A 24,615-nucleotide genomic window follows, 5' to 3' on the forward strand; every position below is an offset into this window, starting at 1 on the left:
TCTAGGCAAGAGATGTAGTGGCTTGGACCATGGTGATAGCATGTAAAGGTGATAAGAAATGGTCAGATTCTGGATCTACACTGAGATAGAACTGACAGAATTTGCTGATGGGTTGGATGTGAGATGAGAGAGAAGAGAGTCAAGGAAGATTCCAAGACTTTTGGTTGACTAGAGGTGACTAGAAGTATTATTTCCTGAAATAAGTAAAACTGGGGAAAGGGTGGCATTATAATGCATTTGGGACACTACTGGACATCCAAACAAAGAAGTGGCAAGGGGAAAAAGGTATGCACACCTGGAGTTCAGAGAAGATAGAGGCTTAGATATAAATTTAGGAGTCATCACCATTTAGACAAAAGCAGTGAGACTTGTTGATATAACCTAGGAAATGAATAGAGAAGGAAAGGGGTCCAAGAATTGCGCTCTGGGACTCATCAATATTTAGAAGTCAGGGAAGATAAAGAAGATTCAGTAAAAGAAACTACGGAGTGGCCAGTGAGGTTGAAGGAAAACCAGGAAAGGGTGATGTTCCAGAAGCCAAGTGAAGAAAGTATTTCAGGAAGGTTGAGGTAGTCTGTTCAAATGCTTTTGAGGTACAGTCAAGTGGGACTGAGAATGGACCACAGGATTTGGCAACATGGCAGTAATTGGAAACCTTGACAAGAGCAGTAATTGGAAACCTTGACATTGAACAGTTTCAGCTGAGTAGCCGGAATGAAAACCTGATTGGAAAACCTGGTTGAGATAAGGATAGGCTTTCAAAGAGCTTTTCTCTAAGGGGAAGAGAAAAACGGAGGAGTAGCTGGATGAAAATATGAATGAAGGGAAGGTGAGAGGAATTTCTTTTAACATAGAACCTATGATGGCATGTTTGTATGCTGATGGGAATTATCTAACATAAAAGGTAAGATGTAATTACTGAAGAGTAAGGGAGGATAACTGTTCAGGGCTAAGTCTGTGAGTACACAAAAGGGGACTGTGTACACATATGGGAGGACTGGCTTTCTTCCATTATAATAGGAAGAAAAGCAGAGTGTAGAGTTACACAAGTGGTAGACTGATAAATTTGTTGGTGGAAAGATATGAAAGTTCTCTTCTAGCTGCTTCTATTTTCTCAGTAAGAAACAAGGTCATAGCTGAGAATGAAAAGAGAGGAGTTGTGTTGGAAGTTGGAGCAGAGAGAAGATATGATAAAGTGGCTTTGGAAAATGGGGAGTGTACTGCCTAGGGAAATATTATAGAACTGCTGGCAACACTAAGAGCCCACATGAATTTAAAGTGAGACCAGTCATTTGAAAAGCATTTGACAGTAATAAACATCAAAATAGTAAGTATTATGAAAATAATAATTTTGCTAAAATTCTGTTGCTACCATGTACTTACTATATGCCAGGCACCATACTAAGCCAGTTACATGTTTTATATAAACATATGTTTTATTATTATCTTCATTTTACAGATGAAGAAACTTGAGGCTCAGGGAAGTTAAGTAAATAGCAGAATCCAGATGTTAATTTAGTTTTTTCTAACACCAGAGGCTTTCTTCCTGTTGACTGTGCTGTACAGCCTCTAATAGATAGTATATAAATTTTATACTGACTTTGGTTAAAATCTTTTAATGTCACAGGACCTTATATGTAGCCATGTTTTCATAGATCAACTGTTTGTTAGGCTAAGTTCTATGAAGGAAGAATAATTTGCAACTTCATGAATTGTATTTCTCCTTACACTTTCATTACAAAAGCTAACTTTTTAGCAAACAGGTTCTAGTTTAAGCATAAGTTATTTGCTCCCTGCCCCTAATAAAATGAAAATGTGATTCGATGTCATAATAATGCCAACATTTCACAACTCCTCTCTTTCACAGCAGGAAGCCAAGGTCAGTTAAGACTCACCTGCCAACACCACTGACCAAAGGATAAGGCTTAATTAAAAAAAAAAAAGGAAGAGTTAAAAAAGATAATTAATGTGCTAACTACTTTATCAGTTACACTTAAAACCATAAGAGAGGTTTTTTCTTTTTTTTTTTTGCGGTACGCGGGCCTCTAGCTGTAGTGGCCTCTCTCCCGTTGCGGAGCACAGGCTCCGGATGCGCAGGCTCAGCGGCCATGGCTCGTGGGCCCAGACGCTCCGCGGCATGTGGGATCTTCCCGGACCAGGGCACGAACCCGTGTCCCCTCCATTGGCAGGCGGACTCTCATCCACTGTGCCACCAAGGAAGCCCAAGAGAGGAAATTATTTTAACAGCAGAAACCAGAGTTCCTCTTGGGGACGTAACTGTCTGTTGAGGAATATATCTTGACAGGTTGTTTTGGTTGGGCAAGATAAGGTCTCAAGGCCTCATCAGGAAACAGAAGAGATTCCTAACCTTCTCTGCCTAAGACACAAAATTCAGGGCCTGATTAAAGAACATGAAAAAAAAAAAAGATATCAGAGAAGAGAAGGTATGGTGCTAGTACAAGGAAAGAGGACAACATGACAGGAGGCCACACTGACTACTGACAAGGAAAGGTGAGAAAGCGGTAAACTGACTGAAGGCCCTTTAAAAAGAACAATGGCTAACATTCCATTTTTAATTATTTGCAATATTTTAAATGCAAACACTTTCTACCTCACCAAATCTTCAGAAAAGTGTGCTACACATACAAATACCTAATGTAAATGCTCAGGGGAGGGGAGAAATCAAAGTAAGGGGGCTGAGCTCTGCATCTGGTCTGGCAAGGAGCAGGCAGAACACCTACAGGAGGTGAGAAATGGATGAATCTAGAATTAAGCAAAAGCAGAAACTCAAAAATAAAAGCCACTGTAAGCCCTAGAAATTCTCAGAAATCTTAGAAAAGCGTTTTTGGTGTGGGATAAGGTTAGCTTGAGTCAATCATATCTAAATCTCAAAAGTCAGATTAATATCTGGGATATAAATTTTTTTTCAAAACATTAAATTGCTCATTCCTATTATTTTGAGGCTTTTATATTCATACTATAGAAAACTCTTTACAGTATTTAAACTATTTAAAATATTTTTTCAATTTTAAAAATCTAGACAAATACAAAAAGGGAGATTTCCCCATAATCCCACCATTGTGTACCCTCAAACACAAATTAAGAAGCAAAAAAAATACCTCTCTACACCTCCAATTCTACTTGCCCAGAGGTGACCACTGTTATATGTATCAGTTTTATTTACTTCCAGACTTTTTTCTATAATTTTACAGTATATATATATTTTTTGTCCTAGAAAGGGGGTTGTACTAGACACAGTATGCTGCAACTTGCTTCATTCACTTAACATATTACGAACACTTTCTATCTTTCCAAGTAACAACATATCAAGCTACTTTATTTTGTTAAATGGTTGCACAGTGTTTCATTACATGAACTTATCGTAGTTTGTCTAATACTCCACTGTCAGGCATTTATGCTTTTTTTCCAAATGTTTACTATTATAAATAACACACTACACTGAACTCTGTAGGAGAGATTCCTGGGAATGGGATTCCTGAGTCAAAGCATATAAGCATTTTAGTTATTTACAGATCATGCCAAATTGCCCTCCAATTGGCTCTACAAATTTACATTCCAATTACAGTGTATAGGAGGTTCCTTTTTCCCTACGCCTTTATCAACCTGGATATTATCAATAATTTAAGTTTTGTCAGACTGGCAAAAAAAAATTTTTTTTGGTTGATTTATAACTTGCATTTCTCTGATTACTGATTTATCTGAGTGGTTCAACATCTTTCTATACACTTATTGGTCATGTGTATTTCTTCAATTGAACTGCACATTAATATTATTTTATTTCTTTTTATTGGATTGCTTTATTTCTTAATGATTTGTAGAAGCTTTTATGTATTATGAATACAATGCTTTATATTTTGTGTTGTAAATATTTTCTCTTAGTCCATGTAACAGAGACTGCTAGTTGTCTCCTAATATTTATTCTTCTTTTAAATCATGGTATTGTTTACACAGGCAAATGGACACAGCTACAGACCACATTTCCAAGCTCCCCTGCAGCCTGTTCATGTGACTAAGTTCTAGTCAAACTGATGTGAGCATAAGCAGTGATTATGCTCATAAAAGGAAGGGATATTTATAGCACCCTGCTGGCTGACATGAGGATAGAGTGGTGGGCCATCTTTCACCACGTCACACCTGAGGGCTAGCAGAGAAAAGCGAAGCTGCCACATCAGCTCTGGACTGTTATTATGAGGAAAAAATAAACTTCTAAATTGTTTAAGACACTGGTTTTTATGTTTTGTTTTTTACAGTAGCCTAACTTATATGTGGACTAATATGGAATTTGGAATCTATAAGTGAGGTGCTGCTGTAATTCAAATTAAAATACGTGGTACTGGCTTAGCAGTCAGACAGCAGGTGGTTAAGGCACATCAGGCTAGAACGTTGGTGATCATTGAAATCTATTTCAAAACATTTGGTAAAATCACTGCCTGTGATACCCTGGAAAGCAGACCACATGCCAAGCGAGCATGTAACCATACGGGGAAAGGCTGACAAAATTCACAATGTGTTGGCTGTTTTCTTGATGATTCAGCAAAGCCCTAAAATAAGAGATGAACTCAGGCTAGAGGTAGCCAGTGTGCAAGCAGAGACGGAAGGGAATATTCCTCTGTCTGTGGTTGAAAACCAACTGACTAGCGTTCAGTAATTTGGGGTGTGCATCGAAGTAATTTACTATCCCAACTTGAAACAGTAGTAAGAGGTACCTCTAATGAGGGCCTCAAGCTTTTCTCAAGTATCTCTGATAGACTATGGCAAAGGTGAGATTAAGGGTGTTATCTTCCCAATCAAACCCTCATTTTCAGATGATCTCAATATAGGTGCCATTAGGTTGAGAGAAGAGGATGGACAAAGTTTAACTTGATTTTATATATTTAACTTAATTTTTAAGAAACTGCCTGTTTCCAGAAGTGGTTATACTATTTTAAGTTCCCACTAGCAGTGTATGAGAGTTCCAGTGCCCTATCAACACCTGGTATGGTCATGGTTTTTTTCCTTTTTAAAAAACTTTAGCCATTCTAATTGGTGTGCAGTGATATCTCATTGCAGTTTTAACCGACTTCTCTGATGATTAAACATCTATTCATGTGCTTCCTGGCCATCTGTGTATCTTTTGTGAAATGTCTGTTCATATTGTACCCCATTTTTGAACTGCACTGTAAGAGTTTTTATATTCTAGATATGTCTTTGTTTTGATATTTTGATTTTAATATTGCTGTCAATATTTATTCCTAGGCTTTGGCTTGCCTTTTCATTTTCTGAATGATATCTATCGAAGAGCAGGAGTTTTAAATTTTGATGAAATCCAATTTATCATTTTTTTCTTTATTGATCATACTTTTTGTGTTCTAAGAAATCTTTGCCCAAAGTAGCAAAGTTTGTCTCTTATTGTTTTTTCAAAAAGTTTTAGGTTTTATACTTAGGTCTGTGATTCATTTTCAGTTAATTTTTTTTCCTTTTTTTATCCCTTTTTTAGTTAATTTTTATGTATGGTACGAGGTATGGGTCCATTTTTTTTTAATTTTAGAATTTCATTTATTTTTTTATACAGCAGGTTCTTATTAGTTATCCATTTTATACATATCAGTGTATAAATGTCAATCCCAATCGCCCAGTTCATCCCCCACCCCTCACCCCTCCTTGGTGTCCATACGTTTGTTCTCTACATCTGTGTCTCTATTTCTGCCCTGCAAACCGGTTCATATGTACCATTTTTCTAGGTTCCACATATACGCATTAATATACGATATTTGTTTTTCTCTTTCTGACTTACTTCACTCTGTATGACAGTCTCTAGATCCATCCACGTCTCTGCAAATGACCCAATTTCGTTCCTTTTTATGCCTGAGTAATATTCCACTGTATGTATTTACCACATCTTCTTTATCCATTCGTCTGTCGATGGGCATTTAGGTTGCTTCCATGACCTGGCTATTGTAAATAGTGCTGCAATGAACATTGGGGTGCATGTATCTTTTTGAATTATGGTTTTCTCTGGGTATATGCCCAGTAGTGGGATTGCTGGGTTATATGGTAATTCTATTTTTAGTTTTTTAAGGAACCTCCATACTGTTCTCCATAGTGGCTGTATCAATTTACATTCCCACCAACAGTGCAAGAGGGTTCCCTTTTCTTCACACCCTCACCAGCATTTGTTTGTAGATTTTCTGATGATGCCCATTCTAACTGGTGTGAGGTGATACCTCACTGTAGTTTTGATTTGCATTTCTCTAATAATTAGTGATGTTGAGCAGCTTTTCATGTGCTTCTTGGCCATCTGTATGTCTTCTTTGGAGAAATGTCTATTTAGGTCTTCTGCCCATTTTCTGATTGGGTTGTTTGTTTTTTTAATATCGAGCTGCATGAGCTGTTTATATATTCTGGAGATTAATCCTTTGTCCGCTGATTCGTTTGTAAATATTTTCTCCCATTCTGAGGGCTGTCTTTTCGTCTTGTTTCCTTTGTTTTGCAAAAGATTTTAAGTTTCATTAGGTCCCATTTGTTTATTATTGTTTTTATTTCCATTACTCTAGGAAGTGGATCAAAAAAAGATCTTGCTGTGATTTATGTCAGAGAGTGTTCTTCCTATGTTTTCCTCTAAGAGTTTTATAGTGTCCGGTCTTACCTTTAGGTCTTTAATCCATTTTGAGTTTATTTTTGTGTATGGTGTTAGGGAATGTTCTAATTTCATTCTTTTACAGTAGCCATCCAGTTTTCCCAGCACCAGTTATTGAAGAGACTGTCTTTTCTCCATTGTATATCCTTGACTCCTTTGTCATAGATTAGTTGTCCATAGATGCATGGGTTTATCTTTGGGCTTTCTATCCTGTTCCATTGATCTATATTTTTGTTTTTGTGCCAGTACCATATTGTCTTGATTACTGTAGCTTTGTAGTATAGTCTGAAGTCAGGGAGTCTGATTCCTCCAGCTCCGTGTTTTTCCCTCAAGGTTGCTTTGGCTATTTGGGGTCTTTTGTGTCTCCATACAAATTGTGAAATTTTTTGTTCTAGTTCTGTGAAAAATGCCATTGGTAGTTTGATAGGGATTGCATTGAATCTGTAGATTGCTTTGGGTAGTATAGTCATTTTCACAATATTGATTCTTCCAATCCAAGAACATGGTATATCTCTCCATCTGTTTGTGTCATCTTTGATTTCTTTCATCAGTGTCTTACAGTTTTCTGAGTACAGTTCTTTTGTCTCCTTAGGTGGGTTTATTCCTAGGTATTTTATTCTTTTTGTTGCAATGGTGAATGGTAATTGTTTCCTTAGTTTCTTTTCCTGATCTTTCATTGTTAGTGTATAGGAATGCAAGAGATTTCTGTGCATTAATTTTGTATCCTGCAACTTTACCAAATTCATTGATTAGCCCTAGTAGTTTTCTGGTAGCGTCTTTAGGATTTTCCATGTGTAGTATCATGTCATCTGCAAACAGTGACAGTTTTACTTCTTCTTTTCCAATTTGTATTCCTTTTATTTTTTTCTTCTGATTGCCATGGCTAGGACTTCCAAAACTGTGTTGAATAATAGGGGCAAGAATGGACATCCTCATTTTCTTCCTGATCTTAGAGGAAATGCTTTCAGATTTTCACCATTGAGAATGATGTTTGCTGTGGGTTTGTCATATATGGCCTTTATTATGTTGAGGTAGGTTCCCTCTGTGCCCACTTTCTAGAGAGTTGTTATCATAAATGGGTGTTGAATTTTGTCAAAAGATCATCATTTCTTTTCATGCATTTTTTTTCTTTATTCTGTTCCGTGGCAGTGAATTCCAACATTGTGTCTCCCAGGTCACTTATCTGTTCTTCTGCCTCAGTTATTCTGCTATTGATTCCTTCTATTGTATTTTTCATTTCAGTTATTGTATTGTTCGTCTCCGTTTGTTTGTTCTTTCATTCTTCTAGGTCTTTGTTAAACATTTCTTGCATCTTCTCAATCTTTGCCTCCATTCTTCCGAGGTCCTGGATCATCTTCACTATCATTATTCTGAATTGTTTTTCTGGAAGGTTGCCTATCTCCACTTCACTTAGTTGTTTTTCTGGGGTTTTATCTTGTTCCTTCATCTGGCACATAGCCCTCTGTCTTTTCATCTTGTCTATCTTTCTGTGAATGTGGTTTTTGTTCCACAGCCTGCAGGATTGTAGTTCTTCTTGCTTCTGCTGTCTGCCCTCTGGTGGATAAGGCTATCTAAGAGGCCTGTGCAAGTTTCCTGATGGGAGGGACTGGTGGTGGGCAGAGCTCAGTAAAACTTTAATCCGCTTGTCTGCTGATGGGTGGGGCTGGATTCCCTCCCTGTTCGTTGTTTGGCCTGAGGCGACCCAACACTGGAGCCTACCTGGCTCTCTGATGGGGCTAATGGCAGACTCTGGTAAGGCTCATGCCAAGGAGTACTTCCCAGAACTTCTGCTGCCAGTGTCCTTGTCTTCACATTGAGCCACAGCCACCCCCCACGTCTGCAGGAGACCCTCCAACACTAGCAGGTAGGTCTGGTTCAGTCTCCTATGGGGGTCACTGCTCCTTCCCCTGGGTCCTGATGCACTTACTACTTTGTGTGTGCCCTCCAAGAATGGAGTCTCTGTTTCCCCCAGTCCTTGTCGAAGTCCTGCAATCAAATCCCGCTAGCCTTCAAAGTTTGATTCTCTAGAATTCCTCCTCCCATTGCCAGACCCCCAGGTTGGGAAGCCTGACGTGGGGCTCAGAACCTTCACTCCAGTGGGTGGACTTCTGTGGTCTAAGTGTTCTCCAGTCTGTGAGTCACCCACCCAGAAGTTACGGGATTTGATTTTATTGTGATTGCGCCCCTTCTACCGTCTCACTGTGGCTTCTCCTTTGTCTTTGGATGTGGAGTATCTTTTTTGGTGAGTTCCAACGTCTTCCTGTCGATGACTGTTCAGCAGTTAGTTGTGATTCCGCTGCTCTTGCAAGAAGGAGTGAGCGCACGTCCTTCTACTCTGCCATCTTGCTCCTTCAGGCTGAGGTATGGGTCAATGTTAATTTTTGTTGAAAACACTTTCCTTTCTCCATTGCACTGCCTTAGCACCTTTGTTGAAAATCAATTGACCACATATGTGCGGATCTATTTCTGGACTCTCTATTTTGTTTCATTCATCTATAGGTCCCTCTTTTCACCAATACCAAACGATTTTGATTATTTTAGCTTTATGGTAAGTCTTGAAATCTGGTAAAGTCTCCTCCAATTTTTTATTTTTAAAAATTGCTTTGGTTAATCTCTGTCCTTTGCATTTTCTTTTAAATCTTAGAATCAGCTTGTCATTAAAGAAAAAAAAGTCTACTAGAATTTTGATTAGGATTGCATTGAATTTATAGATCAACTTGGGGAGAACTGTCACTTTAACAATATTGGGTATTCTTATCCATGAACATGGCACATCTTTCCATTTATTTGTCTTCTTTAATTTCTTTCAGCAAAATTTGTAGTTTTCAGCGTAGAGGCCTTAGACATATTTTGTTCAACTTATTCCTAGGTATGTTATGATTTTGGGCCTACCATAAATGTTTTATTTTTTTAAAATTTCATTTTCCAGTTGTGTGCTTTCCAATCTTTACGCCTTTTACTTCTTTTTCTTGCCTATTGCAATGGCTAGGTCCACCAGTACAATAATGAATACAAGTGGTAAAGTGGGCATCCTTGCCTTGTTCCCAGTCTCTGGAGTAAACAGTTTAGTCTTTCACTATTAATCATGATCCTCACTATACATATTTTATAGATATTCTTTATCAGTTTGAGAAATGTTCTACTATTCCTACTTTGCTGAGAGTTTTTATTACAAATGAGTGCTGAAGTCTGTCAAGTGCTCTCCTTGAATCTATTAAAATCATCATAGAGTTTTTTCTCCTTTACTCTGTTAATATGGTGCATAATATTAGCATTTGAAATTCAATCAAGCCTTGCATTCTTGAGACAAACTCTACTTTGTCTATCAGCCTTTTTACATATTGTTGCATTCAATTTACTTACATTTTGTTAATTATTTTTGCATCTACATTCATGAGGATTATTAGTCTGTAGTTTTCTTCCTTCCTTTGAGGAAAATGTTTGATAACCAACTTCTTTAATCTATATAGGGCTATTCATTGGTTCTTCTTGTGTGAATTTTGACAAGGTGTATTTTTTAAGAACTGTGGCTATTCCATTTATGTGGTTGTGTTCATTAACATAAGACTGTTCATAATATTCTCTTACTATCCTTTTACTATTCACAGATTCTGAGGTGTTAATCTCTTTTCATCCTTGGTAGTTATGATTTTTGTTCTCTTTTTCCTGATCAGTGTAGTTAGGAGTTTGTCAATTTTGTTGATCTTTTCAAAAAGCCAGTTTTATATTTGTTAGTCTTCTCAATTGTCTGTTTTCTATATCATTGATGTCTATTTTTATTTTTAGTATTTCCTTTGGGTTTACTTTCCTCTTCTTTTTCTAGTTTCGTATGGTAAAACCTCAGGTCATTGATTTTAGATCTTACTTCTTTTCTAATATTAGCATTTAAAGCTACACATTTCATTCTAACACTGTTTTAGCTGCATCCCGCAAACTGTGATGTTGTATTTTCATTGTCAAAATATTTTCTAATTTTCCTTGTGATTTTGTCTTTGATTCACAAATTATTTAGAAGTATGTCACTTTATTTCCAGATATCTGAGGTTCTCCTAATTACTCTGTTACTGATTTCTCATTTAATCCTGTTATATTCAGAAAGTACACTTTGTATGACTTCAGTTCTTTTAAATGTATTGAGACTTGTTTTATGGCCCGATGAATGACCTATCCTGGTAAATGTACTATATGCACTTGAGAACAATGTATATTCTGCAGTTGTTGGATGCTCAGTGTACTATAAATGCCAATTAGATCAAGGTGTTTATGTTGTTCAGATCTTCTATGTCTTTACTGATATTTTGTCTAGTTGTTCTATCAATTGCTTAGACAGAAGTATTAAAATATCCTAGTACATTGACGAATTGTGTTTCCCCCTTTAATTTTTGTCAATTTTTGCTTCATGTATTTTGAAACTCTATTACTACAAAAAACACATTTACAGTTGATACACCTCCCTGATGAATTGTTCATCGTTATGAAGTGGCCCTCTTTATAACACTCTTTGTCTTAAAGTCTATTTTTTCTGATATTTAAAAATAACCATACCAGCCTTCTCGTTCTTCCTGTTTGCATGTTGTATCTTTTTCTATCCACTTACTTTCAACCTACATGTCTCCTGTAGCCAGCCTATAGTAGGAGTTTGCCCTTTTATCTACTCTAGCAATCTCTGTCTTTGAGATTTTAAGACCATTTACATATAATAGTTGTATTGGCTAAATTTGGGTCAACCATTTTACTATTTGTTTTCTCTGTCTTCCTTATTTTTAATTCCTTGCTTCCTCCTTTCCTGCCTTTTTTTTTGGATTATTTCTATACCAATTTTGGTGATTACCCTAGAAGCTACAGTATGTCTCCTTGTTTCCTGCTGCCTGAAGACCACTCTGTAGAATTTCCTTTACTGTTTATCTGCTGTGGCACATGCTCTCTATTTTGTGTTTATCTGAAAATGTCTTCATTTTTGCCATCATTATTGAAGGATCTTTTGGCTGCGTAGAGATTTCCAGGACTGCGGATTTCTTTTCATATATTAAAAATATGATTCTACTCCTTTCTGGCTTCCACTATTGCTTTTCAGAAATAAACTGTTAGTCTAACTCAGGGGTTGGTAAATTATGACCTTTGGGTCAAACTGGGCCCAGCAACTGTTTTTGTAAATAGTTTTACTGAAGTATAGCCACAAACATTCATTTATGTATTATCTATGACTGCTTTTGTGCTACAATGGCAGAATTGATTGGTTAAACAGAGATTATATGGTACTGGCATAACGACAGAAAAATAGACCAGTGGACTGGAATAAAGAAACCAGAAATAAACCCTCACATATATGGTCAGATGACTTTCAACAAGGATGCCAAGGCCACTCAGTGGGGAAAGGTCTCTTCAACAAATGGTTCTAGGAAAACTGGATGTCCACATGCAAAAGAATAAAGTTGGACCCTTACCTTACACTGTCTACAAATATTAACTCAAAATGGACTAAAGACCTAAATATAAGACCTAAAACTATAAAACTCCTGGAAGAAAACATAGTGGAAAAACTTCATGACACTGGACTTGGCAATGCTTTCTTGGATACAACACCGAAAGCACAGGCAACAAAAGGAAAAGTAGACCAATGGGACTACATAAAACTTAAAACTTTTGTGCATCAAAGGACACAGTCAACAGAAGGACTGTGAGTAGAATATTAGCTAAATTAATGTGATCTTGAACAAGTTACTTATCCTCTCCAAGATTAAGTTTCCCGATCTTTAAGACGATAATACCAGTTTCATCAAGTTTGCTGTATGTCATAAAAGTGAGTGTGTAGTAAATATTCATCACTGTCCTTTTCTAAATTGCCTTCAAAGTCTGTGCCATTGCTTTGAACATCTGCAGTGGTAAGAAATCTTAATCTTTGATCGTAGATTGGATCATATATACTCAACTAAAAGCAACTGTGCAAGCTAAGTTTAAAAAACAAAATGAGTGATCAAGATAGCTTTTAGTCTAAAAGGCATTTTGCAGAAAGAACCCAATGAGTCTAAACAACATCTCGATCATATTACTATTAGTTTACTTTTTGGAGAAATTCTCACAGAAGTTCCCAAGATTTTTCCAATTTTTATGGGTTAAAATGATTGCTTAACCTGATTCATTAATTCACTGAACTGCATGCCTCTGACATGCATATAATTTGAGAATATTCAAGTTGTCCACTGAAGACTTTGATGACTTGGTTTTGGATCATACAAGAAACATGTTTTATTGGATGTCACCATTTTCTTAAAAAAATGATTCTTTCCAATTTCCCTAGAAAGAGTAGCAGCAACTGTACTAAAACAATCACTCGGGCTCCTACAAACCACAAGAAAAATCCCATTGATACAGAGTCATACTTTAGAGTATCTTTATAATATGCTCAGGATAATGTCTTTAATGTCCATCTAATTTTTTCCTGCCACAGTTTAAGCATATTCCCTCTTGTACTATACTCTGCTAATAAGAGAACAAGTACTTCCGTAATTACAAAGTCTTTGGCATCTGAAGCAGTTATTGAATCACCCTTCATCCTTGCATTCTCCAAGTTAAATAATCCAAATTCCTTTGCTTTTACTTACCATGTTCTCTTTTCAAAAGCTCATACTCTTACATGCAATACTGGAATATAACGTTTACATACTTTAAAAGGATGATTAATAAAAAATAAAGAGTTAAAATTGCAGTTGTATGAAACAGCCATGTGATTAGTATATTACAATTATGAATAATAAATGAAGACTAGAAAAACTATCATTCATATATTAATTCTACACTATGATTCTACTGCTAGCACTCTAGAGCACAATAATCCTTACCAGGGGACTTTCCTTGCTGTGAGTTGCTTCTTCGCTCGCTGTATCTGGCTGGAGTGGATAAACCTGTGTCTTTACTAGGCTTGCTAGCAGGCCCCATTTCTGAAATAAGGAATCCCATCTGTTCTGAAGGCAAGATATTCTCAGGTGTTTTCATCTGGCATTTTATACTGGCATCCACCTAAAATATTAAACCCACTCATTATTCCAAATTTTCCCCAAATATCTACTAAAAGCTAAGATATTTTATCACAGGAGTTCTACTATAGAAACATGATCCAACAAATAAGACTGTAAGGCTTTTCATCCTTAAGAATGATACCACCCAGGCTTCCCTGGTGACGCAGTGGTTGAGAGTCTGCCTGCCGATGCAGGGGACGCGGGTTCGTGCCCCGGTCCGGGAGGATCCCACATGCCGCGGAGCGGCTGGGCCCATGAGCCACGGCCGCTGAGCCTGTGCGTCCAGAGCCTGTGCTCCGCGGCAGGAGAGGCCACAGCAGTGAGAGACCCGCCATTTTCTTACCGCCAAAAAAAAAAAAAAAAAAAAAAAAAGAATGATACCACCCGATTTTGTTAAGCTAATCTGAATATTCGGTAGTAAGATGTATATTTCCCCATACACAAACTACTGAAATGTCTATGGAGCTACAATATTTACTTACGATCAGAGGAAGATTCACCATGAAGTTTCTTTTTTCTTTTTTGGTAAAATTCACATCACACAAATTCACAATTGGTTAATACCACTATCTTTTCCCACTCTAACATCCCTTCCATCAGATTGCCTGCCCCTCTTGGTGATACTGGAATGGCCATAGGCATTATCCTGTTGGATGATGTCAGAGGGGTTATAAACACTTTAATCTATTAATTTTGTATTCTTTGGCTTAATGAGGACCTCAAATTTGTATAAGCTTCACTCCCTATGAAATCTAGATCTGCTCTGCTTATGACATATGAATTTCTCTCTTGGAGTTCCTATGTTTTCTTTGGAATATCAAATCCCTTTGTCAAGCTGACCAACTTCTCAAATACTCTATTTGTTTATGAATTTATTTTAAAATAAAACAATATAATGAAGTAGAGCTAGGAGTTCAAAATATAGCTTTCAAAAGCTGTGATATCCAAATTAAAAAAAAAATAACTGTGTGAATGCAATTTTAAGGTACAAAATCTAATCTTTTGGATGTGACTACGAAGGAATAAAGGCAAATTTCATGTTCTTTTCACAGGCATATTTGAAACATAATGGGACTATCTTTGGTCTATTGAATTTATAATATTAATACACAGTATACCGGGTCTCAACAGTTGGGCTCAAGAAGGACAATGAGTTGATAAAAACCATAAGATAGGGCTTCCCTGGTGGTGCAGTGGTTAAGAATCCGCCTGCCAATGCAGAGGACCGGGTTCGAGCCCTGGTCCAGGAAGATTCCACATGCCGCGGAGCAACTAAGCCCGTGTACCACAACTACTGGGCCTGCGCTCTAGAGCCCGCGAGCCACAACTACTGAAGCCCGCGCACCTAGAGCTGGTGCTCCACAACAAGAGAAGCCACTGCAATGAGAAGCCCACGCACCACAACGAAGGGTATCCCTCACTTGCCGCAACTAGAGAAAGCCCATGTGCAGCAACGAAGACCCAACACAGCCAAAAATAAATTAAATAAATAAATAAACCCAAAAACCCCATAAGACATTTGGATCTAAAGTTAGAGCTAGAAAAGAATGCATTTTAAAAACTGCCAGAAATTCCCTGGTGGTCCATTGGTTAGGACTCTGCGCTCTCACTGCCGAGGGCCTGGGTTCAACCCCTGGTCAGGAAACTAAAATCCCACAAACCGTGCAGTGCGGCCACAACCCGCCCCCCATACACACACACAAACTGCCAAAAAGTTATCTTGGGAATCTCTAACAATGAAGACATTTTCAGTTCCATTAAAGAAAAAAAATCCAAAATGAAATACATATGTATCAGGCTAAGATCAAGAAAAAAAATTAAGTAGGAAAAAAAATAATCACAAAAGTGATTTTAATTTGGATGTACTTTTATTTTTTGGAATCAAAGTTTATTCATTTCTTGGTCATAAGCTAGCAGCAATAAAGGAATTAGTCTCTACCTTCAGAATATATCTCTCAAACTAGAGTCAGAATTCTGCTTTAGGAATGAGAATATTAGTAGGGAAATTTAAACACAGTATGCTGTCAAGTCAAATTAGAATTCTATAGGGACTTCCCTGGTGGTCCAGTGGTAAAGAATCCACCTTACAATGCAGGGGATGCGAGTTCAATCCCTGGTCAGGGAACTAAGATCCCACATGCCATGGGGCAACTAAACCCTCACGCCACAACTACTGAGCCCGCGCGCCTCAACGAGAGAGCCGGCGTGCCACAAACTACAAAGCCCACACGCCTTGGAGCCTGCACACCACAACTAGAGAGAGAAAACCTGCACGCCACAAAGAAAGATCCCCCATGCCTCAACGAAAGATCCCACATGCCTCAACGAAGATCCCGCCTGCTGCAACTAAGACCCGACACAGCCAAAAATAAATTAAGCAAATAAATAAATCTTTAAAAAAAATTTGGAATTCAATGATGCTGTAAGAAAGTATGAAAACACCTCCAACCATCTCCTTACCTCCATGCTACAAATGGCCAGGAAAGTCCTGATATTATCTATGAGATAAACCATCCCTTCTGAGGAGTGGAATTTAATCAGCCAGGCACACCTAGTCCATCCAAACTAAGTTAGGAAGCAAAACTCAAGGGATGCTTTTAACATGCAAATCAGTCATACCACAATGCTCATTCAGACTGCCTCTCTAGAGGCTGACTTCAGACCACAACGTAGTGAGAGGATGCCTGAGGGTTAAGGTTACTTCTGAATCTTTTGTGCAGAACCACTGGGACACGATCCTTCTGAAGAGCATAATGAACTGGTATTAAACCCAAATAAAACCTGGACAAAGTCTCCACTAGAACAGTCTTCAGCAAGAAGCACTAGGTACCTTTGAGCTCTATTAGGATTTTTTCTTTGCCTCTTACCTCGCGTGTGCTGAACGGTAGCCCTTCCTGCACAAATACTACTGAAGACGGAGATGGATTATGACTTAGCTGCTCCTTCGGTTTGACATGAGCTTGCTGACTGGCTGCAGACTCCTGCATTGTAGTGTTTTCAACAGGCTGAGCCGTGTGGATGGTATAGTTGTACTCAGGTGACTGTGGTAGAGAGCAGGTAATTGCTTGTTCTGTTCCAGCCACAAAAGACGTAATATCTGAGCCTACAGCAGTAAGTGGCTCCAGCTGGCTAGCCTGACTTGTGGAAGATGGATTGCTGTTGTTTGAATTCGCTAGGATATGTTGGCCTCTGTTAGACTGAGATGTTGAGCACTGATTCTCAACAGGCTCCACCTTTACCATCTCCAATTTAGGGGAGGAATGCAACTCATCTACTATCTGAAAAGCAGCCTCTAGGTTTAATTCTGACTTTTTATTTTCATCAGTAGCACTGCAAGGCCAATCAGAAGGCAGAAATTCAACTGGATAGGAGGATTGCACTGGAGGATTCTGGGAAAAGAGAAAATAGGACTGTTTGGATAGAAAACCAAATATGAGATTAAGGAGGAAAGCAACAACATTTAGGCTGATGAACGCTAAATATAAACAAATTAAACTTAAAGCTCACTAAGAAAACTTGAATGCCAATCAACTTTTCAGCAGTAGTAGCTTCGACTCTATTGTTAACACTTACACAGGAACTATTATGTGTCAACCACTATATTAAGTTTAATACTGGAATGGACCAATAATTCTCAGGGTTAAAGTACACAAAATCATAAAAGTCATAGTACCCAAAAATCTATTTGTTGATAAAATGTCTATAAACCAAACTCTTCCATAAAGGCTGACAGACAAAAACGTCACTTGTATCTGTAATATACTGGTTTAGGAATGTAGTAAGGAAATGTCAAACACAGGATGCTCACAAGTCCACCATTGCTTCTATAGATTCAGGGGGGAGGTACTGTTATTCTGTTCCAAATGATCTGGGAAAAAATGTACGGAATATCAAATGTCCTTTGGTCCTGAGATTATTTAAATAATAAAACAATAGATTAAAATAGCTGTCACTTTTAGACTGATATCTTCAAGATGTATTCTCTTATACACAGTACTTTGCACAGAGCAGGCATTCAATAAATGTTTGCTGAATATCTCAGGTTATAAACATAAGATACGGAAGAGTTACTATTAAATAAAACATGTAGTGAGTCAATATTGCCAAACACATTGACAATGATTGCGTCAATGATTTGAAGGCCATAATGCCAAATAATGTAAATCCGAATGGTTTAAGCATCAAGCTACTTTACTATAGCTGATAGCCCCACTTATTGAGATCTTACTATGTGCCAAGCACATACAAAGTGCTTTACATACATTATTTCATTTAATCCTCACAAGAGGTCTATGAAATGTGATCATCTCTATTTCCAAAGGATGGAACTGAAGTTCAGAGAAACTTCATAATTTATACAAAGTCACAAAGAAGTAACTGACAGAGTCAGGTTTCAAACCTAGGTGTGCCTGACTCCAGAGTTCTTGCTCTTAACCACTGCAATATACTGACCATTCATGCACACTCATATCTGCAGGCCAACAAAACTAACTGCATTTATTTCCAGAACGTTATCTGAAATACTTCCCTTTTTTCCATTTAAAAATTTTATGTCTACTTATCTCTATTCTCCTACAGTGAACATGTATTGTCTTTGTAGTAAGCAAAGGTCTTCAAAGATGTTTTAAATGATTTATTTAAAACATAAATATAATCAAGATATAACACCAACAGAGTATCTCCAGTATGATCCAGGGGAGAGAATGCCTGGATCTACAGACAAGAGCATCTAATTTGTGAGATAGATATGTCCTTCCAGTGAAGATGAATCGGCTAGACTAACATGCTTGATGACAGCTGCCATTAAAAATGTCCAGCTGGGCTTCCCTGGTGGCGCAGTTGTCGGGAGTCCGCCTGCCGATGCAGGGGACGCGGGTTCGTGCCCCGGTCCGGGAGGATCCCGCGTGCCGTGAGCCATGGCCGCTGGGCCTGCGCGTCCGGAGCCTGAGAGGCCACAACAGTGAGAGGCCCGCGTACCGCAAAAAAAAAAAAAAAAAAAAAAAAAAAAAGTCCAGCTAAGTCTCCTTGATCTGATTCTATACTCCTCAAAGAAAGAAAAGAAAGAAAAGACAAAAAAGAAAAAAGGAATGTTCTTTTGAGTACTGTAATGTCAATAGTAAGATATTCTCTAAAGAACAGAAGCTATCATGACTACATGATATCAAAGGAAAACAATTCCAATCTTTAAGCAACTATAGCATAAAAATACAAACATGGGATTTAATCTTATCCTAGAAGTAGTAGTCTACAACATTTAAATCAAAGCAATTGCTTCCTAACAAATATGAGAAAAAATCGAAGTGCAGTGTTTACAACATGGGGGCTTTCTCATTTTTGACATCATTTTCCTTTCTCCTTTAAAAAAAAAGTAATTGTACCATCTTGGAAGGATCTGTCATTTGGTGATTTATATACTTTTAGAGTTTATCTGGTATTCATTTTACCATGGTAATCAATTTTACCATTGTTGACAGTTAGTTGAACAACATTGTTCCAACTAACTGTCAGCAATGATGAAAATGTTCTCTATCTGTACTATAAAATTTGGTAACCACTAGCCAAACGAAACTATTAAGCACCTGAAATGTGGCTAGTGTGACTGAGGAATGATTTTTTTTTTAACATCTTTATTGGAGTACAATTGGTTACAATGGTGTGTTAGTTTCTGCTTCATAACAAAGTGAATCAGCTCTGCATATACATATATCCCCATATCTCCTCCCTCTTGCACCTCCCTCCCTCCCACCCTCCCTACTGAGGAATGAGTTTTAAATTTTATTTAACTTTAATTCATTTAAATTTAAATAGCTACATGTGGCTAGTGCCTAAGAGTAGGCCAAGAAGATAGTGTAGGCCTAGAAGAATCCTCAGACATCATTTACATCAACTCTTTTTTTTTTAGAATTGAGAAAAACTAAGGCCATAATCCACAGCTTACCTCTGGCTACTCATTAAGATAAAATTACACTTTGGAATTCTGCAAGGCCAATCGTATTGTACCTGACGCAGGGTATGTCCATTGTTCCCAGCATCTTACCTGGAAGTAGTTGCAGTGTGCATAGGAAGGGGCAGTGGGAGTCACACAACTACTGAGCGCATCCATGTGGGTAGGAGAGCAGCACTGCAGCACAGCTGGAACAAATCCAAACACAGAAAAGCCGTCAACCCAAATCAACCTCTACAGCATTCAAGGCACTCCTCTCTTTCAACTTGGAACAAAAAATTCCAAAAGTTTTCCTTTGTGGGTGCAATAAAATATATTTAGTCCAATTAGGTGCCCTTATTTGTTGAAAACAAATGGTAATAAGGCAATATTAAAAGTCATTTAAAAGGGTCATGTCTACTTTTATAAATGATTTCTTTAGCACCTAAACATTTTGTTGCCCTTCTAACCAAACATTTATTCTTACTGAAAGTAGTAATTTCCTTTTACTGAAGATATCAGAACATATTCAGAATTCTAAAATAATTATTTCAATCATTTTAATAGTAACAAACATTTGGAGGAAGGTTTTTAAGGATAAAATAAGTATAAGTACACTCCAAGCACTCCTACTGTTGTACAATGCATCCAGTGGAATCTATGAAAAAAATGTTTTAACAATTTAGACAAGTGGTTAGGAATTCAGATTCTAGAGCCAGACTGCCTGGCTTTGGAGCTGAGCAACGTTAATCCCTTTGGGCCTTAGTTTCTGCATTCTGTTAGAATAGGGATAATAATAGTACCTACCTAACATGTTTGTTGTGAGGAGTGAATGAGTTAATATGCACAAAGCACTAAGAACAGTACTGGCATACAGTAAGCAAGCAATAAGTAAATAGCTAACAATGCTATTATTTTAGCTAAGGAAATACATTTTCCACACTTTCTCTTTATAGTTAGGATACCATGAAAAGACTGAACTCTTTCTACTGGTAAAGTCATACCTACAGATGTAGCCTTAATAATAGGTTGAGTCTCCTCTTTTCCAGAGAGAGGCTCTCCAGAACGACTGAGAATCAGTTATAACATCACATCTTTGGATTAAACAGAGGATGACATTTGTTGAACACCTACCATATTCCAGGCACAGTCCTAGGTCCTTTACATATATGGCCTCATTTAATCCAAACAACAATTGAATGAGGTATTAACATTACTTTACAAAAATAAGGAAACTAAAGCTCAGGGATGTTAAAAAATGTGCCGAAAGTCACAACGCCGATAGTGACAGAGGCAAACTCCAAAGTACATGCTCTTTAATATATCATAATACTTCCCTAATCTTTTCTTCTTCCTAAATGTAATATTTTAATTTTACTAGAACTTCACTTGCTGAATATTTTTAAGGTATCCTTTTTGTAAGGTGGCAACTTTCTCTTTTTTGGTCCATGTTTTTCATATTTTGAGTATGCTAATAATATTACTAAATAATCTTATTCGGTAAACTTTGAAGTGAATTAGCCTAAGGATTGTAAAAATTCATTAAAATGCTTCCCTATTTCTCCATTACTGACTACTGAATTTTTTTTTTTCTGACTACTGAATTTTTAAATGTCAGAAGTTCATAAAGGTATACAAGAAATAAATATTTTATTTTATCATGTGCATTTTAAAGCATTACATTTTGCACACAGAAGTAAAAAATTAAAATAATGGATAGAATTCTAGTTCAATTACAAACATAAGGGTTGATGTTTTCTGAATTACATAATTTTAACAAGTCCTGTGGTTAAAAAAGCCAGATATTACTAGAATGGTCACATAAAATTCAAGCTGTTGTCATTTCCAATATCCTTGGAGATTATTCAAATACACAATTAAAATGTTTTGGATTTGAACTTGGTTTCCCATAATATTTAAAGGCACAAATATCCTGGGACATAAGTTAAATCCAAAAAGCAAAACAGCAAGGAGGGGTCTGCGGGGTTCGCCAAAACTGAAAAACACTGGGATCTTTAGTTTTAACAGCTGAGGAAAACTTAGCCCCCTAGTGGCAGTAAAGGACTCAGTCAGGGGCTGCAGGTTTTCACCCATCAGGGCACCATAAAAGTGTTTTGTTACAAATAAATCAGTGAACGGTATTAGCTTTATTTTTCTGATATTGCTATGATCTGACTCCATTGTTTACACATTTTTTTGTTGTTTACACATTTTGAATAGTTGTTAAAGTGTACTTTAAAATAAATTTCTTGGAGAAATAGAATATATAACAGAGAATATATTAATAGATAGTTGATAGCTGATTTGGAATCTAAGGAAACATCAAAATAGTGAATATCCTTTAAAGTGTCCAGTTACAAATGGAAAGTAGAAAGGTACCTGCATGAAGAAAGGGAGGACTTGAACAGATAATCCAAAAAGATTCCTCAATGGCTATTTCCTTACCAGTGCAGTGCTACTTCGTATAATCAACAAAATAGAACAAAACAAAGTATTAATAAGTTTACTGAATATGAAAACCTAGCTATAAAACTGCAACTGTGTGCTTAATACATGACAAATTCATGACATTTAGCATGTATTATGAAAGCACTGTGAAAGCACTAACATTTATAAAACTGAGTTTATCGCTATGTCCTAAGACACGTTCATCTGCATAAAGATCTTCCAGTATTTTCCTGAAGGCAGTGTTCACTTAAGGCATTAAATTGCATACAGAATAAAAAACTGGAAATAATGGACAATTTCTATTCCATATATAAATATCAGAGTTGATGACATTTAAAAAAACAATTCTAGGGCTTCCCTGGTGGCGCAGTGGTTGAGAGTCCGCCTGCCGATGCAGGGGACACGGGTTCGCGCCCCGGTCCAGGAAGATCCCACATGCCGCGGAGCGGCTGGGCCCGTGAGCCATGGCCGCTGACCCTGGGCGTCTGGAGCCTGTGCTCCGCAACGGGACAGGCCACAACAGTGAGATGCCCGTGTACCGCAAAAAAAACAAAAAAACAAAAAAACAATTCTAGTAATAAAATAAAGCCAGGATTACTAAAAATTTATCTAAAGGTAAAAATTTTCACATCCACTATAGGTTAGGAAAAGAGGTTCATATACTTTATCCTATGGAGGTAATTCAAATCTATAATTAAAATGTTTTGGACGTGAATCTACTCTCGAATAGTACAGTGTCAACAGTAAGGAAATACCCAACATAAATACTCAAAAGGAAAAACATCCTAATAAATAGTAAATTTAATTTCAAGATAAGTTACTACAGCAACTAGAACCCCAACATCTCCTCATCTACAGTGAGGTAAAGATATGGTTTTCTAGGGACTTCCCTGGTGGCACAGTGGTTAAGAATCTGCCTGCCAATGCAGGGGACACGGGCTTGAGCCCTGGTCCAAGAAGATCCCACATGCCGCGGAGCAACTAAGCCCGTGTGCCACAACTACTGAGCCTGCGTGACACAGCTACTGAAGCCCATACGCCTAGAGCCCCGTGCTCCACAACAAGAGAAGCCACCGCAATGAGAAGCCCGCGCACTGCAACGAAGAGTAGCCCCCGCTCGCCACAACTAGAGAAAACCCGCGCACCGCAGCCAAATAAATAAATAAATTTAAGTTAATTTGAAAAGAAATGGTGTTCCAGCCTATACCCAAAAGAAGTGAAAGCAGAACAGATTATTGTACAACCAAGTTCATAGCAGCATTATTCACGGTAGCCAAAGGTGGAAGCAACCCAGTGTCTATCAACAGGTGAACGGATAAACAAAATGTGGTCCATACATATGGAAATGTATAGAAAATTATTCAGCATTAAAAAGGAAGGAGGGACTTCCCTGTTGTCACAGTGGTTAAGAATCCACCTGCCAATGCAGGGGACAGGGGTTCGAGCCCTGGTCCAGGAAGATCCCACATGCCACACAGCAACTAAGCCCGTGAGCCATAACTACTGAGCCTGTGCTCTAGAGCCCGCGAGCCACAACTACCAAGCCCGTGTGCCACAACTACTGAAGCCCGCGTGCCTGGAGCCTGTGCTCCGCAACGAAGAGTAGCCCCCACTCACTGCAACCAGAGAAAGCCCATACACAGCAACAAAGAACCAATGCAGCAGGGAGGGAGATACAAGAGGGAAGAGATACGGGGACATATGTCTATGTATAACTGATTCATTTTGTTATAAAGAGAAACTAACACACCATTGTAAAGCAATTATACTCCAATAAAGATGTTTAAAAAAAAGAACCAATGTAGCCAAAAATAAATAAATTTATAAAAAATAAAAAGGAAGGAAATGTTGACTCATGCCACAGTATCAATGACTCTTGAAATAAGTGAAATAAGCCAATCACAAAAGGACAAATGTATGTCTGCTCTTATACGAAGTCCCTAGAGTTATCAAATTCTTCAAGACAGAAAGTAGAATGGTGGTTGCCAAAAGATGGCGAGAGGGGAATGTGAAGTTAGTGTTTAATGGATACAGATTTCAGCTGGGGGAAGACGAACAAGTTCTGGAAATGGATGGTGGTGATGCTAGTACAATAATGTGAACGTATTTAATGCCACAGAGCTGTACACTTAAAAATGGTTAAAATGGTAAATTCTATGTTACATATATTTTACCTCAATAAAGAGAAAGGAAAATATAATTGTGCTTTTGCTTAGTTTCTTCTGGCAGCTAAAGAAAACCTCCTGGTGTATCTATGCCAAGTCCCTCTTTCCATAAGAACAAAATCAGCCCTTTTCAGAGAAACTGACAATACAGGCTACCATCAGAAAGCTCCTATAACTTGAGATTCCATACTTGTTTATGTACATTATGTAGGATTAGAAGCCTAGAGATCAAACCTTTAAAATTTAATGTACGTTAAAACAATAATAAGCAACCTTCTTTGCCCAAGAGTCAATTCAGAAAAAATTTTTAATAATGATACAAAATATGTTTTTCAATAAACATATGTACCTTCAGGGGAAGGCTATGTTCTTACAAACCACTTTAGTTAGCCTTTAAAGTATTAATATCTAGGCTCATTTTAAATA

General features: G+C 37.6%; 1 protein-coding gene across 1 annotated transcript in view; it reads right to left on the reverse strand.

Moving 5' to 3' along the window:
- Positions 1-24,615, reverse strand: part of HSF5 (heat shock transcription factor 5) — a 48,992-nt gene that overhangs the window by 13,525 nt on the left and 10,852 nt on the right. The window contains exons 3-5 of the mRNA XM_060134743.1: positions 19,691-19,785; positions 16,521-17,042; positions 13,477-13,654 (exon numbers count right to left, since the gene is read on the reverse strand). Of these exons, the coding sequence (XP_059990726.1) occupies positions 13,477-13,654; positions 16,521-17,042; positions 19,691-19,785 (795 nt within the window). The remainder of the gene's footprint in view (positions 1-13,476; positions 13,655-16,520; positions 17,043-19,690; positions 19,786-24,615) is intronic.

Source organism: Lagenorhynchus albirostris, chromosome 20 (assembly GCF_949774975.1).
Source record: "Lagenorhynchus albirostris chromosome 20, mLagAlb1.1, whole genome shotgun sequence".
Taxonomy (NCBI): Eukaryota; Metazoa; Chordata; class Mammalia; order Artiodactyla; family Delphinidae; genus Lagenorhynchus; species Lagenorhynchus albirostris.